Here is an 18,054-nt window from a genome sequence, read left to right on the forward strand (position 1 = left end):
TTTACTGGTCGGAAGTTGACGTTAATTGAATGTTCATATCTATACTGACATCAACAGCTCAGATATGTTTCATTCGTTCTTTCAAACTACCATAATAAAAAACAAATTCTAGGCCTTCCTTTGTTCAGAAAAATCACACCAATCTCTACACGTAACTTAGTTTGGAGTACTGACGAACATGTAAAGGTATGCTTTAGATATAGTGGGTAAGTTGGATAGAGATATTCGAATCAATATCATAAACGCTACGTGATTTATTTTTCTCGAATTTCAAGCAATGATTTGATTTTTTCTTGAATACTGGCTTAACTAGAACGGAAGATGTTACGTAGGTGAATGCAAAGGTAAAAAACTCATCAAATCTCATAACTGGAGAAGAGGAGTCCCCTCCTGCTCAAGTTTAACTGGAAACCATAAACCAGAGCGACTTTAGTATTTCAGGGGATGAATTATTTCAGAGCTTGTAACAAAGGTTGAACTTCTCCCTTTTTAAAGTTAAAATTAGTCTAACTTAGAATTGTGAGAGAAACCAGGTCTTTATGTTTGTTTCTTTGGTTATGAAGCACAAACATCTCTCTTTTTTTTTCTTCCGCCACGGGTATCGAAACTCGATTTCTAGTAGTATAAGTCGTCAGACATACCGCTGACAGGGAAAAAAACTTACATTACGTGACCGGCACAAAAACTTCTATTATTGACAGGGAAATAAACTTATTTTACTCAATAAGTACAAAGACTTCTATTATTGACAGGGAAATAAACTTATTTTACTCAATAAGTACAAAGACTTCTATTATTGACAGGGAAATAAACTTATTTTACTTAATAAGCACAAAGACTTCTATTATTGACAGGGAAATAAACTTATTTTACTTAATAAGTACAAAAGACTTCTATTATTGACAGGAAATAAACTTATTTTACTTAATAAGCACAAAGACTTCTATTATTGACAGGGAAATAAACTTATTTTACTCAATAAGTACAAAGACTTCTATTATTGACAGGAAATAAACTTATTTTACTCAATAAGTACAAAGACTTCTATTATTGACAGGGAAATAAACTTATTTTACTTAATAAGCACAAAGACTTCTATTATTGACAGGGAAATAAACTTATTTTACTCAATAAGTACAAAGACTTCTATTATTGACAGGGAAATAAACTTATTTTACTTAATAAGTACAAAGACTTCTATTATTGACAGGGAAATAAACTTATTTTACTTAATAAGTACAAAGACTTCTATTATTGACAGGGAAATAAACTTATTTTACTTAATAAGTACAAAAACTTCTATTATTGAGAGAACTCATCAGACTAGCTCGGATAAATAGATATTTATTTATGTTTATATGGAAGGCTATAGCATAAAGAAATAATTAATAGCTTTAACCAACCGTCATTTTTTTTTGTTCAGTAGGTCACCATAGATAAAGAAAGAAAAAAAGAACCACAGAGTTTAAATACAGCGTACAAGCTACCAGTAATCATGCTTGTAACTTATAACCTGTTTTAAAAACAAGGGCTCGGTACTGTAAGTGAGCAGCGTGATAAGAACTTCGAGTTTTGTGAAGTTGAATCATCTGGAAATATCTGCTGAGTCCACCGAGGGAATCGAACCCCTGATTTTAGCGTTGTAAATCCGAAGAATTTACCACTCTACTACATACAAATAGTAAATAAACGAATAAACAAAATATCAAAAATTGAAACAAAGTTAACAAACTCCGTACAATGTCAGTTACTATTTGTTAGAAACGTGACAGTCATATTGCGGCAGCTAATCTTTGGGGAGGACACACAGTAAAATAAAGGGCTTTTGTGACTACTTTTTCGGTCTTACTTCGACGAGTTTCCAATGTAACACATACCACATCTCATGTTTGTAAGTTGTTCATTTATTTTTTTCTCGTAGTGCAAAGCAACACGATGAACCACATGTACTCTGTTTGTCACAAGCTATCGAACCCCGGATTTTAGTATTGTAAATCTTTAAACTTATCGCTAATCCACCAGGGTACGCTTCTAATCAAACATATCTTGGATTCATTCACACATCACTACAGAAACTACGACTAAAACAGCAGATCACGTGGCAGGATCTATCTGTCTTCAGGGTGGGATAAAAATACAGACCACAACTTTCACTTTAGAAACGTGCACACACAAACACAATCAATCATCTTTCACTTAGAACGGATGAACATTCAGGGTACATTGATTTTGCATCAACTTACGTCGTTCCGGTATAATTCATAGGTACGGAATATCAATTGGACAATTAATAACGAATCTTTCTAAGAATACCTGTGTCTGCCAAGGAAGGCCGTTCTTAGAAAAACAAACGTACTGTTGCTCTCCAAAATGCCAAGTTCAATATTTGTAGGTTAAGCACAATGTAGACAGCCTGGGAAAAAAGAACTGAAACTACCTCAAATAATTCGTTTTACATCTAGTTACGATGAGATTCGTTGACTGTTAAGGAAAGAATCAATTGGAAAAGGTTTATTCGATAAAAAACGCTTCATTGTTACCAAAGTGGGTCTGGTTAAGTAAAGTTTGATGCCAGCCACGAGAAAAGTAGTGGATGTAATTGATTTCTGATAAAGCTTTTAGAAACAAAGTGGACAAAAGTTGCAATATATATATATATGTGTGTGTGTACAAACACACGTACACATGCATAAACGCAAACAAATGTGCTGTTATTCTTTCGAAAATTTTTAGCTGCTTAAAACATTACGTCATTGAGAAGTTTTAAATGAAATTCAGGGAAAGAGGATCCACGTTTACATGTTTACACACGTATCAATGTACACAAATTCATATTACCTTAATCCTTTGAGGACGTTTGGCTGTATAAAACAGTCCTTAAAAAACTCTACAATACTAAGAAATTGGGAAAAAAACTGAGGGATGAACATATACGTAACATAAAACGTTTCCTCACACAGATATGAAATTGCGTTTAAATAAAACAAACGATCGTAAATAAACAATACTTACCAGCCACGATACCATTATTGTTCTGGATGTTACGGGAACAACTCTAACACCAGACGGCGCAGTTTGCGGAGCTTTAAAATGAGATACACTTTATTTATCACTTGAAAAATAGTTTCTAAGCAATAGCTAAAAAATAAATTAGAAGCATGGAATGAAAACTCGGATATTAAAACACAACACAACACTAGAAAAATATTCCAACACAGACAAAGAAAAAAAGAGTGCATTTAACATGTGAATTTTGAGTAATTTAGGCATTAGTCATTCTTATGTAAAGTTATGCATTATTAAGTTTGATTTTCTCTCGTATTGGAATTTTCAACCTGCATGGCACATTATGCACATGTAGGCTGAATAGCTAGGTCAGAGACCCCTAGAATTAGATATAGTCGTTATTAATTCTGAGTTTTAGACTAAGAGGAAAGTAGTTAACCAGCAGCACCATCCGCCACTAGGCTTTTTGAATTGAATAACAGGATTGACTATCACTTTTATGACATACAGTTTAAAGTGTGGGGTGTGTTCAGCGACATCATGTTTCGAGCTGAGTTTCTCCGATCCGCAGCCCGATACGCTAACCTCTATGTGTTTTGTAAGTAACTTTATTGCACTGTTGGTGTTATAGTTTTAAACGTCTTATCAGTAAATAATGATCAAATCTGGATTTCTTTTGCTAAATATACCAAGGTAAGAAATTCCATGTACTATCCAACGACATTATCTGTATAAATACAATAGTTTCAATTATACTTAAACTCTTAAACATGAGTTATGAAGAATTTACAACGCATATCAAATGTAGGTACTTCAGTCACAATAGCCAATACCATGAAATATAATTCGTGGTTTTAATGAGTGTGTTATGTACGTGACATGTAATATACGTAAACTGTATGTCAGCACGTTGCATGTTATGTACGTAAACCATATGCCAACACGCTATATGTTTTACACGTAAGCCTTATATCAGCACGCTATATGTTATACACGTAAGCCTTATATATCAGCAGGCTAGAAATAGTCGTACCGAGTAAATCGATAACATTTTGGTTCTGATGGAGCTTGGCTAAATTGAAAACCTACTCAGTTCGCAAAATATTGCTCAAAGTGTCTTCATCTTCAGATATTAAAACCAAAACCAAATGTGCTTACGGAGAAGTTAATATAATTTTATTAGTGGGTGGTAACCGTGGAAACGGTGATTTTAAAAGATCCAAATAGTGAATGTAAAAAAATTAAAAAACTTCAAAAAAAAGAAAAAGGATTCTCTAAATAATTACCATATTTTCAGCATAATTTCGAAGTGCTCGTTTCTGGAGCTTAAGCTGATCTGAACGTCACATTACACGCAGGTCGTAAAGTCAAAATATAGTTTTAATCTCCCAATAGGCTTTCGTAAAGAGATTATAAAAACTGACACCAAAAGAAAGATAAGGAGATTTAAGAAGCTATTTGGAGAGAAATAAAATATCGAAAAAAGAATAGACTGTTGTCCCTTTGTATAAACGTAGAAATCGTAAATGAGGTTATGATATCCAATATGGACGTAAAAGTAACACATATCAAAATAATATAATTTATACGTCAGCTAAGAATGTTTGTACGTTCACATATAGTAATGTCAACTCTTAATATTTCTTCGTAGCATTTTTTAAAATAAGATCAAAGCCGGAAAGAAATCCACGCGTTTACATATTCTTCTCGTGAAAATATACTATATCAGAATATAAATATTCCAGTAGATGGCTACCGAGGAATGAGACGTAAAATATTGTTTCCAAGATAAAACAAAACATGCCTTTCTCGTACATATTTCGAAACCTACTTTGTTCGAGTTTTCAGATATTAGCACGTTATGACATACATTATTGTTTTTTCGATGTAGCCCGGCATGGCCAGGGGGTTAAGACACTCGACTCGTAATCTGAGGGTCGCGGGTTCGAATCCCCGTCACACCAAACATGCTCGCCCAAACATGTGGAAGTTATAATGTGACGGTCAATTCCACTATTCGTTGATAAAAGAGTAGCCCAAGAGTTGGATGGTGACTAGCTGCGTTCCCTCTAGTCTTACACGACTAAATTAGGGACGCCTAGCGCAGATAGCCCTCATGTAGCTTTGCGCGAAATTCAAAACCAAACTTTTAGATGTTCTTAAAACTTAATATGCTTTATAGGAATTCAAACACCCAATTATAGTATTATAATTCATGACTCACTCCGAAGTCTTGCCAATAAACAAAATACAAATTATCACGTGAAGTGTTTTTAAAATTTTGCATATTTTTACTGTGACAAGACCGGATACAGAGATTTGGCTACTTTTGTTTCCATCTTTCCAGACGCCTCTGTCCAGTGGTACAACCGTATGTCTGCAGACTTACAACGCCAGAAACCTGCTTTCGATACCCGTAGAGGGAGCACAGATGGCCTGTTGTGTAGTTTTGTACTTAGCTATAAACAATCCTGCTCACTCTTTCCAAATATGTTCTTCAAAGTATACTTAAGACACAAATTACATGAACTCATGGTGTTAAGTCGAAACTAACACGAATCACTTTGCGTGTCACTATAATCATGGAGTAACAATCCCAGTGCTTTCCTCGAGTCGAAAATAACACAAAACACTTTGTGTGTCATTATAATAATGGGGCAACAATCCAAGTGCTTCCCTTTCTTAACAAAACAGATAAGACATTGTTAATAAAGCATTGTTTCTTTCTTAATTTTTGTGCAAAATTACTCGAAGACTATCTGGGCACAACCGTCCCTAATGTTGAAGTGACAGATTATATGGAACGAGGTAGTCAATACAACACACTACCAACGCTTAGATTATTCTTTGTCAACGAACAGGGATATTAAATCCCTTAATATAATACTCCCACGGATTAGAGGGCGACCATGTTCGATGATTCGTTTTGTTCCCGTGAACCACAGATTGCATCCTAGCCACTAGGTCATACCAGGTCATTGTTAAAGTATCCAAATCCTTTAGTTATTGTTACTTATTTAAATACATTTTTTCACTTACGTTCAGTTGCAGACTTCTCTTGGATCTCGTTGCTATAACTACCAGCTCCAAGAGCGTTTTTTGCTCTAACCCTAAACCCGTAAAGGGTTTGAGGCCTTAGATTTTCAATCGTTGTAACTGTTCCTCTTATTGTTATTTGGTTCCAGTTCCCTCAAAAAAAAAGAAAGTTAATAAACATTTTGTTTGCCATTCTACTGGTAAATTTCTTTAAAATTAGACACAGGGTAATTATGATCATTTGGTTATAATTGTTTATTTATGAAATTATAATTTTGTGTTTTGCTTGGATAGGTACCGTCACCATAGTAATAATATCCCCTCGTTATTTCTATTCTATTTGTTTTTATACCTTTGTACATATTACCGAATACATAATCATAATACCTTTTATTATCTTTCAGCTTACCATGGGCCTCTCGCCATTGGACATTGTACTCTGTGATGTCAGAATTTCCATTGTATGGAGGTGACCACGACAGAACTAAATCGCGACTTGTTATTTTTTCGACTCGAATGTTGTTTGGTATATCAGGGACCTCTGGTGGATGAAGCACATGTAAAGAGACGTTTGAGTTAAAAATCTATTTGCGCGGGCTAGAAGCATATTATAATAAAAAAACCAGAAAATATAAAATGAATGAAATTTCGGTAGTGTCTCATTTAGTAGCTATCATTCAATTTACGAAACTTGTATGATTTATTTTATTTTATATTTTACAAACCTGGTTTCGTCTTAGATTGATTTCTCTTATTTTTTCATAAACCTGGATGTCTTTATTGTCTTTAACTTTACTTAGGTTGAAATTTGGACTGATTGAAATGTTTATTTTACATTTATTGTTACTTTATAATACGAGAGAATGAACTCCAATATTTTTTACATACGTTTTAAGGTTGGAAGCAATATCAGTCGTAGTTTCAGTATGTGTATATACACATACACACGCAACCAGGGAAATAACATGGAATATTAAAACTAAAAACTATGGAAAGCGGTACGCCAATCGATATTCCAATTAAAAACATCTATACATGAAAATTACAGAAAACATCATGAATAATATACATTTTCCAAACGTAAATTTGTGTACAAAATCAGAAGTTTTATCAAAGATTTTTATTTAAGTACTATAGCAGTATTAAGATAAGCTTTAGTTAAAAAATATTTGATACAGAGTCTAAAATATAACCTGGAAATAAAGAAGTAAGTGATTTTTAATTTTAAAAAATTACCACAACAAGAAAACTGTCCTTTACTAGAAAACAGTTGTTAGTATACTATAGCAATGCGTTATTACGTTAAGAACTATACCAGTTCTTCGCATGGCATTTATTTCGTTGGCTTTAGATGGACGGCAGGACGGAGTGTGTCGTTTGTCATATTGGATTCTGCCGATTTATAAAAGAATTCGTGATATTTGCGACGTTAAATGTCGTTTGGTGTCGGCTATATGTTGTGAAAAGAATTGAAATGGCTGCCAAATACAAACAGTTCACTCCGTAGTTTATCTATTGAAACTGGATATTTAGGAAATACGTCAGTCAAATGTCATTAAAAGTTTTTGACCAGTTTTTCACACGAGCTTCTGACGTCAAGATGGATGAGTGTTTAATATACAGTAACTTGCCATAATATTAGAAATATCCATCTACGGAATAGACCGGTTCTCATTTCGTATTGACAAAGTAGCGATAAGTAGTCACGTATTAGAGAAACCAAATTGTAAAGGGTCTATGAATGTAGAGAGTGAATAGTGCATTATTTGTCACTGTAATAAGAATAGGAAAGATTTATCTGATGTTGGGGATCGGTCGGTGGGCGACTTATCTGCATCGACCCTCAAGTGACTGACAAGTTAAGAGCCAATGTTGTTCTAGTTTACACTTCAAGGTTTTATGACTAAATAAAATTCGCCTAATTAGGGAAGTTATGGTCTGAAGAGAGGGAAGTTATGATATGAAGAGAGGAAAGTTATGATCTGAAGAGAGGGAAGTTATGATCTGAAGAGAGGGAAGTTATGATCTGAAGAGAGGGCTTCCAAAAACGAAAAAAATTGGGGAAGAGGAGATGAAACACAAACATAAAAATTGTTCAGGCGGGAATTAGCCGATAACTTTAACAATGATTCAGGATCATGCATTTTCATGAGAGCAATGCGTAACGAATTTGGTGAAATTAGCTTTTGTGAGCGTACACACACACTCACATGAAGAACGCGTGTTTTCGTGTAATCGAAGGAAACGTGTTTATTGTTGTTGTTGTTTTTGAAATTCGCGCAAAGCTACTCGAGGGCTATCTGCTCTAGCCGTCTCTAATTTAGCAGTGTAAGACTAGAGGGAAGGCAGCTAGTCATCACCATCCACTTCCAACTCTTGGGCTACTATTTTACCAACGAAAAGTGGGATTTTCCGTTACTTTATAACGTCCCCACGGCTGGGAGGGAGAGCATGTTTGGTGCGACCGGGATTCGAACCCGCGACCCTCGGATTACGAGTCGAACGCCTTAACACGCTTGGCAATGTCGGGCCATGAAACGTGTTTAGGTAAATGGAATTAGACTATTGCCCAAATTGTTCACGCAATGTGGTCAAATGAATCATGGTTCCCATTTTTGTGACATTATTATAGGGTAAAGGTCCCGGAACCATCATTCACAGCCTCTGTTATACAAAGTTCTTGAGGCGGGTTAATGTTGTCTGGTTCATTTACATTTCACGGGCCAGATTCCTGACGTCTCCCGAATGATCATAAATATCTGTTATGAAGATTTGACCACCATATATGATAAGAAGCATTCCGCAATGATTTTCTTTCACTCAAAGACAGGTACTTCTAAGGTGATTACATCAGCCATCCATAGAGCTACAACTGTTCGTGAATGGTTCATTGAATCCGTCATTTCCGCATCTATAGGACATTTAATAACCAGACTTCAAAAGGCACAATCCCTTCTCATCAAATGTACCTGGACAGGAAATGATATTGATTAAAAATGACCAAAATGTGAAGTAATACCATTCAGATACTAGTGATGTCGACAGCATCACATATCTAGGTTTCAGTCGAGGTACACAGTAGCCCAACATGTTATTGGGTCAAAGTTTCTAATATTTGGGCCTGGCATGGCCAAGCGCGTAAGGCGTGCGACTCGTAATCCGAGGGTCGCGGGTTCGCGCCCGCGTCGCGCTAAACATGCTCGCCCTCCCAGCCGTGGGGGCGTATAATGTGACGGTCAATCCCACTATTCAATAGTAAAAGAGTAGCCCAAGAGTTGGCGGTGGGTGGTGATGACTAGCTGCCTTCCCTCTAGTCTTATACTGCTAAATTAGGGACGGCTAGCACAGATAGCCCTCGAGTAGCTTTGTGCGAAATTCCAAAAACAAACAAACAAACAAATACTAATATTTAGGTCAGTGATTGGGTATTAATTATTATGCAATTATTTAAAGAATCTAATAAAAGACGTTACAATCTGATTACGGATTTACAACGCTAAAATTAGGGATTCGATTACCCTCGGTGGACTCAACAGATAACCCGATGTGGCTTTGCTATAAGGAAAACACACACACAATCTGATTATGTTTGAACACTGTGAGATGACAAATATTTATCGATGCGCGTGGAGTTATTTTGTGTTTTACAGAAACTAACAACGAACAAACAACAGTGTCTTATTTCTGATAAAATAACTCTAATATGGTTTATTTTCGAAATACTTATTTAGAAAAAAATAAAAAAATGAAATCGGCGGCTTTGAAATAAATTATAATACTATTTCTAAGTAATATAGGTAATGTACAGTGAAAAAACATGTTCACGTTTTCTTACAAACGTAATGGGGGCTATCATCTGAAAGTAGGCCTCGTTCTTAGCCACTGTGATGTTCGATTTGTAGTAGGAACACCGTTTTTGTTTTAGACATAATTAATTGCATGACAACGAATTATCTTCCAATACAGCTTAGTAGCCAGAAGTTTTAGCATAAACCATTAGATCGTGTTATGTAGTTTCAGCGATTTATCATTTGTCATCTGGAAAACCTCAAAGTACACTAAAGTGCTTTAGTGCGATAGTAGTTCGAAATTTTGAAATCATTTTTCATATTTTAGTTTCTTAAAGAAAGAAAACACGTACTTTTCAGTTTCTTAGTTTTTGAAGTTCGACCACAGCGATAAATCACTCTTAGACTAAACCTTTTTTTTTTTCACTTACCTTGAATGGTAACTTGAGCGTTCATACTATCTTCTCCAAACTCATTTCGTGCTATACATGTATAGATGGCGCTATCATCTCTCGTAGTCGAAGGAATAGTGATTTCTGCTAATTTTCCTTCTGGTGTAGGGTCTTCTCTGTATATGTATCTGTTTAGTGTAATATATTAAAAATAACTTTAACATAAATAAAACTCAATCATATTAACGCATTTCAAAACGAAACACTGACATATGTTTATTATGACTTTCGATACGAATATTTCATGAAATAATTATATTAATCGCTTTCAAATATATTTATTTAGGCCCGGCATGGTCAAGTGTGTTAAGGCGTTCGACTCGTTATTCGAGGGTCGCGGTTTCGAATCCCGGTCGCACCAAACATGCTCACCCTTTCAGCCGTGGTGGCGTTATAATGTGACGGTCAATCCCACTATTCGTTGGTAAAAGAGTACCCAAAGAGTTGGCGGTGAGTGGTGATGACTAGCTGCCATCCCTCTAGTCTTACACTGCTAAATTAGGGACGGCTAGCGCAGATAGCCCTCGAGTAGCTTTGCACAAAATTCAAAAACAAACAATACATTTATTTACATATTTTGTAAACTTACATACAATTTTTAAAGCGACCGACAAATTAAAAAACAATTTATTTATGTCAAACACGACCAATCGGGATAATATATTCCACTTCTTTTAGAAGAGAGAAAAAAAAAAGCATTAGGTAAAATTGTTCCCTCTTTCCTTTCCATATATCAGCTAAAGTCACACCTTAGTGTCACGAGTGGTGACGTGTATGTTTAATTAGTCATACCATCTTAGCATCCAAACAGAAATAGAATCTACGTTGTAATGTAGCTGTGTCAGCGTCTCCACTGTACAGCTATTGAATGAGGCCGTCTGGAGGGTTCACCTATTTTAACCACAGTAGTGTTTTGTCTGTCAGTCAGTCAGTGGAGATTAATATGACGTCACATAAGGAACGCTTAACGTTGCAATTTGTACTGCCACGAAGAAGAATTATGCAATCCGTACGTTATAACGCAACGTGACATATGAACTTTAAAAGCAAGAAATAAAAATATTTGTTTCTCTTAATTGTTGTTTTATTTACTTACGAGAACATTTAGGCCCGGCATGGCCAGGTGGGTTAATGTGACGGTCAATCCCACTATTCGTGGCCCAACAGTTGGCGGTGGGTGGTGGTGACTAGGTTTCTTCCCTCTTATCTTACACTACTAAATTAGGGACGGCTAGCGCAGATAGCCCTTGAGTAACTTTGCGCGAAATTTAAAAACAACAAAACAGAACACTTTCAGTGGTCCTGCACAGGTACATATAATAATATTTTGTAGGACTAAGGAATGTACGCTTCAGTAAGTTATATTTATTCCACACTCTTGAAATAAGTTAGATACTATAAAACTACGAAAACCATTAATAATTTTCACACTGTACTTGTGTGAAACAACTAATAATTATAAAAGAAAATCAATGATATATTTGTTTTTTATTTCGCGCAAAGCTGCACGAGGGCTATCTGCGCTACCTATCCCTAATTTAAAAGTGTAAGGCAGATAGTTATCACCACCCACCGCCAACTCTTGTATTACTCTTTTACGAACGAACGGTGAGATTGACCGTAAAATTATAACGCCTTAACGGATGAACATGTTTGATGTGACTGGGGTTCAAGCCCGTAACCCTCCGATTATCACTCGAACACCCTAATCAATTGGCCATACCTGCACCGAGCTCAATATGAAAGATTCTGTTGTTGTTAAGGTGAAGGAAACGTTTAACGCTATTTGTTTTTCTTTCGGCAATTTCAGTTAGAACATAAATATTATTATATTATGACGACATTCTTTAAAATTATTAGATGGTATTTTACTCTAAAAAATTTATGCACAAACATTCTTAGAGTTTCACGAAACTACTTTGAGAAACTCATCAAATATTTTAAATGTTAGTTAAAACAAAGGTGTGTCATTCAAACGTCCAGCCTTCGTATTTTTTGATATGCCCCAAAAAGTAAATATTTAAACGGTTTCTTAATTTGTAACTCTTTGGGACTTTCTCTTTTTTTCCCTTCCAAAGAGGCTCCGACATGGCCAGGTGAGTTATAGCTTTTGAGTCGTAATCCCAGGGTCGCGAGTTCGAACCCCCGTCGCATAAAACATGCTCGCCATTTCGGCCGGGGGGGTGTTATAATGTCACGCTTAATCCCACTATTCGTTGGTAAAAGAGTTGGCGGTGGGTGGTGATGACTAGCTGCTTTCCCTTTAGTCTTACACTGCTAAATTATGGACGGCTAGTGCAGATAGCCCTCGTGTAGCTTTGCGCGAAATTCAAAAACAAACAAACCCTTCCAAAGAATAAGAAATACTGGCCTTTGGCTACTCGTTTGTAAGGTGTCGAACACCATAAGTTGTGTTACTAAACTGTATCTAAAAACTAATCCTTATCTGTTTCTTTTCTGTAAATATTTTCTTTAATTCCGTATTCCAAGCTTTTGTCGGCTCGTGGGAAGGAAAAGTAAGATTGAAACAGTGAGGCTTTGAAACAGAACATTATTATCATAACAATGAAATTTGTCACAAAATAGAATATTCTCATAAATAAAACTCGAAGGTGATTTGTTAAGATATTGTGGTTTTCTGAATAGGTAAGTCAGAGCCGTGATTGTACGTGTGATTGTTTACCCAATAAATTTAATACTTCTGAATACGGCAAAACTTTTTAAAGCTGGCTTTTATAACAACCGAAAAAATGTTTTTAATTGAGATGGTCGACTATTCTATTCACTAACCTGTATGCGGCATAATACGAAGTAATGTGCAATGAAACATTTTATTGGATATTCTACCCATTTAATTATTATCGCATTTCACTAATACGCTAATTGTTTACAACCATTGTTATCATATTTTATCAATACGCTGGTTGTCTGCAACCATTGTTATCACATTTTATCAATACGCTGGTTGTTTTACAACCAGTTATCATATTTCACCAATACGCTGGTTGTCTGCAACCATTGTTATCACATTTCACCATTACGCTGGTTGTTTACAACCATTGCCATCACATTTCACTAATACACTGGAAGTTTCACAATTATTGTAATCATATTTTACCAATACGCTGGTTGTTTACAATCACTGTTATCACATTTCACCAATACGCTGGTTGTTTACAACCACTGTTATCACATTTCATCAATACGCTGGTTGTTTACAACAATTGTTATTACATTTCACCATTACGCTGGTTGTTTACAACCATTGCCATCACATTCTACCAACACACAGGAAGTTTCACAATTATTGTTATCATATTCTACCAATACGCTGTTTGTTTACGACCACTGTTATCACATTTCACCAATACGCTGGTTGTTTACAATCATTGTTATTAAATTTTATCAATACGCTGGTTGTTTTACAACCAGTCATCATATTTCACCAATATGCTGGTTGTTTACAACCATTGCCATCACATTTCACCATTACGCTGGTTGTTTACAACCATTGTTATCACATTTCACCAATATGCTGGTTGTCTGCAACAATTGTTATCACATTTCACCATTACGCTGGTTGTTTACAACCATTGCCATCACATTCTACCAATACGCTGGTTGTTTACAACCATTGTTATCATATTTCACCAATACGCTGGTTGTTTACAATCATTGTTATTACATTTTATCAATACGTTGGTTGTTTACAACCATTGTCATCACATTCCACCAATACACTGGAAGTTTCACAATTATAGTTATCATATTTTACCAATACGCTGGTTGTTTACAACCACTGTTATCACATTTCACCAATACGCTGGTTGTCTGCAACAATTGTCATAACAGTTTACCAATACGATGGTTATTTCACAATCATTGTTTTCGCATTTTATTAGTACAAGTGCATTTACAAGCTACTGTCTAGTACTGACAAACTAAAATTATATCAGGGCTACTAATTCATGCCTAAGAGATGATTTTCAACTTAAAGTATTGTTCAATGTTTCATAAAGGTATCTTCTATTACTATTGTTCAGCCCAAAGCTACACACAGGCTATCTGTTATGTGTCTCCTCATGTATCGAGCTCCGAAATTTAGTCATCAATTTTATTCCTGTATCGATATGCGTTAACACAACACAGCAAAACAAAGTTTTTACTTCTTGAACACTGTTAGGTGTCCTTACAGATTTGTGGCTGCTGATCACGAAAATCACATCCATATCTGCCCATCACGTACCGTTTCATCGAAATCTTCAGTTTCACCAGGACATTGCTACAATGGAAAAACGATATTAGGGCAACTGGAATCCGTCAATGCTTGCTGACTACTGTTGGACACTGCAACATGATGCACCGGACATTGAATACAAACGAAAATCAGGAGCAAAACACTTTTAATTATGTTGAACTTAATAGCGTATTAGAAATATAAACGCAATTAAATACGTTATTGTCGCTAAGCAGTTAACTGTCTATTTCTCAGCGTTCCTACGTGATGAAGCAAAACCAAAACTATATTTGTGCATACCCACCAGGTACCTGTCACAATCAGCTAAAACTTTTCAGGAAGCAAAACTTTTCAAAAAAATTGTTATGCAGTGTTATCAATTATTTGTTTGTTTTTTATTGACTTTCGCACAAAGCTACACGAAAGCTATTCTCGCTAATTGTCTCTAATATAGCAGTGTAAGACTAGAGAAAAGGAAGCTAGTTATCACAATCCACCACCAACTCTTAGACTATTCTTTACTAACTAAATGTGGGATTAACCGTACTTTATAACACTTTAACGACTGAAAGGGTTTTGTTTTGAATTTCGCGAAAAGCTACTAGAGAGCTAACTATACAACCTGTTACAGTTTGAACTACTATAATTCTAGACTATACAACGTGTCACAGTTTGAACTATTATAATTCTAAACTATACAACGTGTCACAGTTTGAACTATTATAATTCTAAACTATACAACGTATCACAGTTTGAGCTATTATAATTCTAAACTATACAACGTGTCACAGTTTGAACTATTATAATTTTAAACTTTACAACGTGTCACAGTTTGAACTATTATAATTTTAAACTATACAACGTGTTACAGTTTGAACTATTATAATTCTAAACTATACAACGTGTTACAGTTTGAACTACTATAATTTTAAACTTTACAACCTGTTACAGTTTGAACTACTATAATTTTAAACTATACAACGTGTCACAGTTTGAACTATTATAATTCTAAGCTATACAACCAGTTACAGTTTGAACTATTATAATTCTAAACTATACAACCAGTTACAGTTTGAACTATTATAATTCTAAACTATACAACCAGTTACAGTTTGAACTATTATAATTCTAAACTATACAACGTGTTACAGTTTGAACTACTATAATTCTAAACTATACAACCTGTTACAGTTTGAACTATTATAATTTTAAACTATACAACCTGTTACAGTTTGAACTATTATAATTCTAAACTATACAACCAGTTACAGTTTGAACTATTATAATTCTAAACTATACAACCAGTTACAGTTTGAACTATTATAATTCTAAACTATACAACGTGTTACAGTTTGAACTATTATAATTCTAAACTATACAACGTGTTATAGTTTGAACTATTATAATTCTAAACTATACAACGTGTTACAGTTTGAACTACTATAATTCTAAACTATACAACCTCTTACAGTTTGAACTATTATAATTCTAAACTATACAACCAGTTACAGTTTGAACTATTATAATTCTAAACTATACAACCTGTTACAGTTTGAACTACTATAATTCTAAACTATACAACGTGTCACAGTTTGAACTATTATAATTTTAAACTATACAACCTGTTACAGTTTGAACTACTATAATTCTAAACTATACAACCTGTTACAGTTTGAACTATTATAATTTTAAACTATACAACCTGTTACAGTTTGAACTACAATAATTCTAAACTATACAACCTCTTACAGTTTGAACTACTATAATTCTAAACTATACAACGTGTTACAGTTGGAACTATTATAATTCTAAACTATACAACGTGTTACAGTTTGAACTATTATAATTCTAAACTATACAACGTGTTACAGTTTGAACTATTATAATTCTAAACTATACAACGTGTTACAGTTTGAACTATTATAATTCTAAACTATACAACGTGTTACAGTTTGAACTATTATAATTCTAAACTATACAACCTGTTACAGTTTGAACTATAATAATTCTAAACTATACAACCTCTTACAGTTTGAACGACTATAATTCTAAACTATACAACATGTTACAGTTTGAACTACTATAATTCTAAACTATACAACATGTTACAGTTTGAACTACTATAATTCTAAACTATACAACCTCTTACAGTTTGAACTACTATAATTCTAAACTATACAACATGTTACAGTTTGAACTACTATAATTCTAAACTATACAACCTCTTACAGTTTGAACTATTATAATTCTAAACTATACAACCAGTTACAGTTTGAACTATTATAATTCTAAACTATACAACCTGTTACAGTTTGAACTACTATAATTCTAAACTATACAACGTGTCACAGTTTGAACTATTATAATTTTAAACTATACAACCTGTTACAGTTTGAACTACTATAATTCTAAACTATACAACCTGTTACAGTTTGAACTACCATAATTCTAAACTATACAACGTGTTACAGTTTGAACTATTATAATTCTAAACTATACAACCTGTTACAGTTTGAACTACTATAATTCTAAACTATACAACCTGTTACAGTTTGAACTACTATAATTCTAAACTATACAACCTGTTACAGTTTCAACTATTATAATTTTAAACTATACAACCTGTTACAGTTTGAACTATTATAATTCTAAACTATACAACCAGTTACAGTTTGAACTATTATAATTCTAAACTATACAACCAGTTACAGTTTGAACTATTATAATTCTAAACTATACAACGTGTTACAGTTTGAACTATAATAATTCTAAACTATACAACCTCTTACAGTTTGAACTACTATAATTCTAAACTATACAACGTGTTACAGTTTGAACTATTATAATTCTAAACTATACAACGTGTTACAGTTTGAACTATTATAATTCTAAACTATACAACGTGTTACAGTTTGAACTATTATAATTCTAAACTATACAACGTGTTACAGTTTGAACTATTATAATTCTAAACTATACAACCTGTTACAGTTTGAACTATAATAATTCTAAACTATACAACCTCTTACAGTTTGAACTACTATAATTCTAAACTATACAACATGTTACAGTTTGAACTACTATAATTCTAAACTATACAACCTCTTACAGTTTGAACTACTATAATTCTTAACTATACAACATGTTACAGTTTGAACTACTATAATTCTAAACTATACAACGTGTTACAGTTTGAACTATTATAATTATAAACTATACAACGTGTTACAGTTTGAACTACTATAATTCTAAACTATACAACGTGTTACAGTTTGAACTACTATAATTCTAAACTATACAACGTGTTACAGTTTGAACTATTATAATTCTAAACTAAACAACGTGTTACAGTTTGAACTATAATAATTCTAAACTATACAACGTGTTACAGTTTGAACTACTGTAATTCTAAACTATACAACCAGTTACAGTTTGAACTATTATAATTCTAAACTATACAACCTGTTACAGTTTGAACTACTATAATTCTAAACTATACAACGTGTCACAGTTTGAACTATTATAATTTTAAACT

General features: G+C 33.9%; 1 protein-coding gene across 1 annotated transcript in view; it reads right to left on the reverse strand.

Annotated features, from left to right (window-relative positions):
* Nucleotides 1–18,054, reverse strand: part of LOC143235649 (cell adhesion molecule Dscam1-like) — a 61,717-nt gene that overhangs the window by 29,783 nt on the left and 13,880 nt on the right. Inside the window, exons 6-9 of the mRNA XM_076473874.1 lie at nt 10,262–10,410; nt 6,452–6,583; nt 6,046–6,195; nt 3,013–3,083 (exon numbers count right to left, since the gene is read on the reverse strand). Of these exons, the coding sequence (XP_076329989.1) occupies nt 3,013–3,083; nt 6,046–6,195; nt 6,452–6,583; nt 10,262–10,410 (502 nt within the window). The remainder of the gene's footprint in view (nt 1–3,012; nt 3,084–6,045; nt 6,196–6,451; nt 6,584–10,261; nt 10,411–18,054) is intronic.

This window comes from Tachypleus tridentatus, chromosome 12 (genome assembly GCF_004210375.1).
Source record: "Tachypleus tridentatus isolate NWPU-2018 chromosome 12, ASM421037v1, whole genome shotgun sequence".
Taxonomy (NCBI): domain Eukaryota; kingdom Metazoa; phylum Arthropoda; class Merostomata; order Xiphosura; family Limulidae; genus Tachypleus; species Tachypleus tridentatus.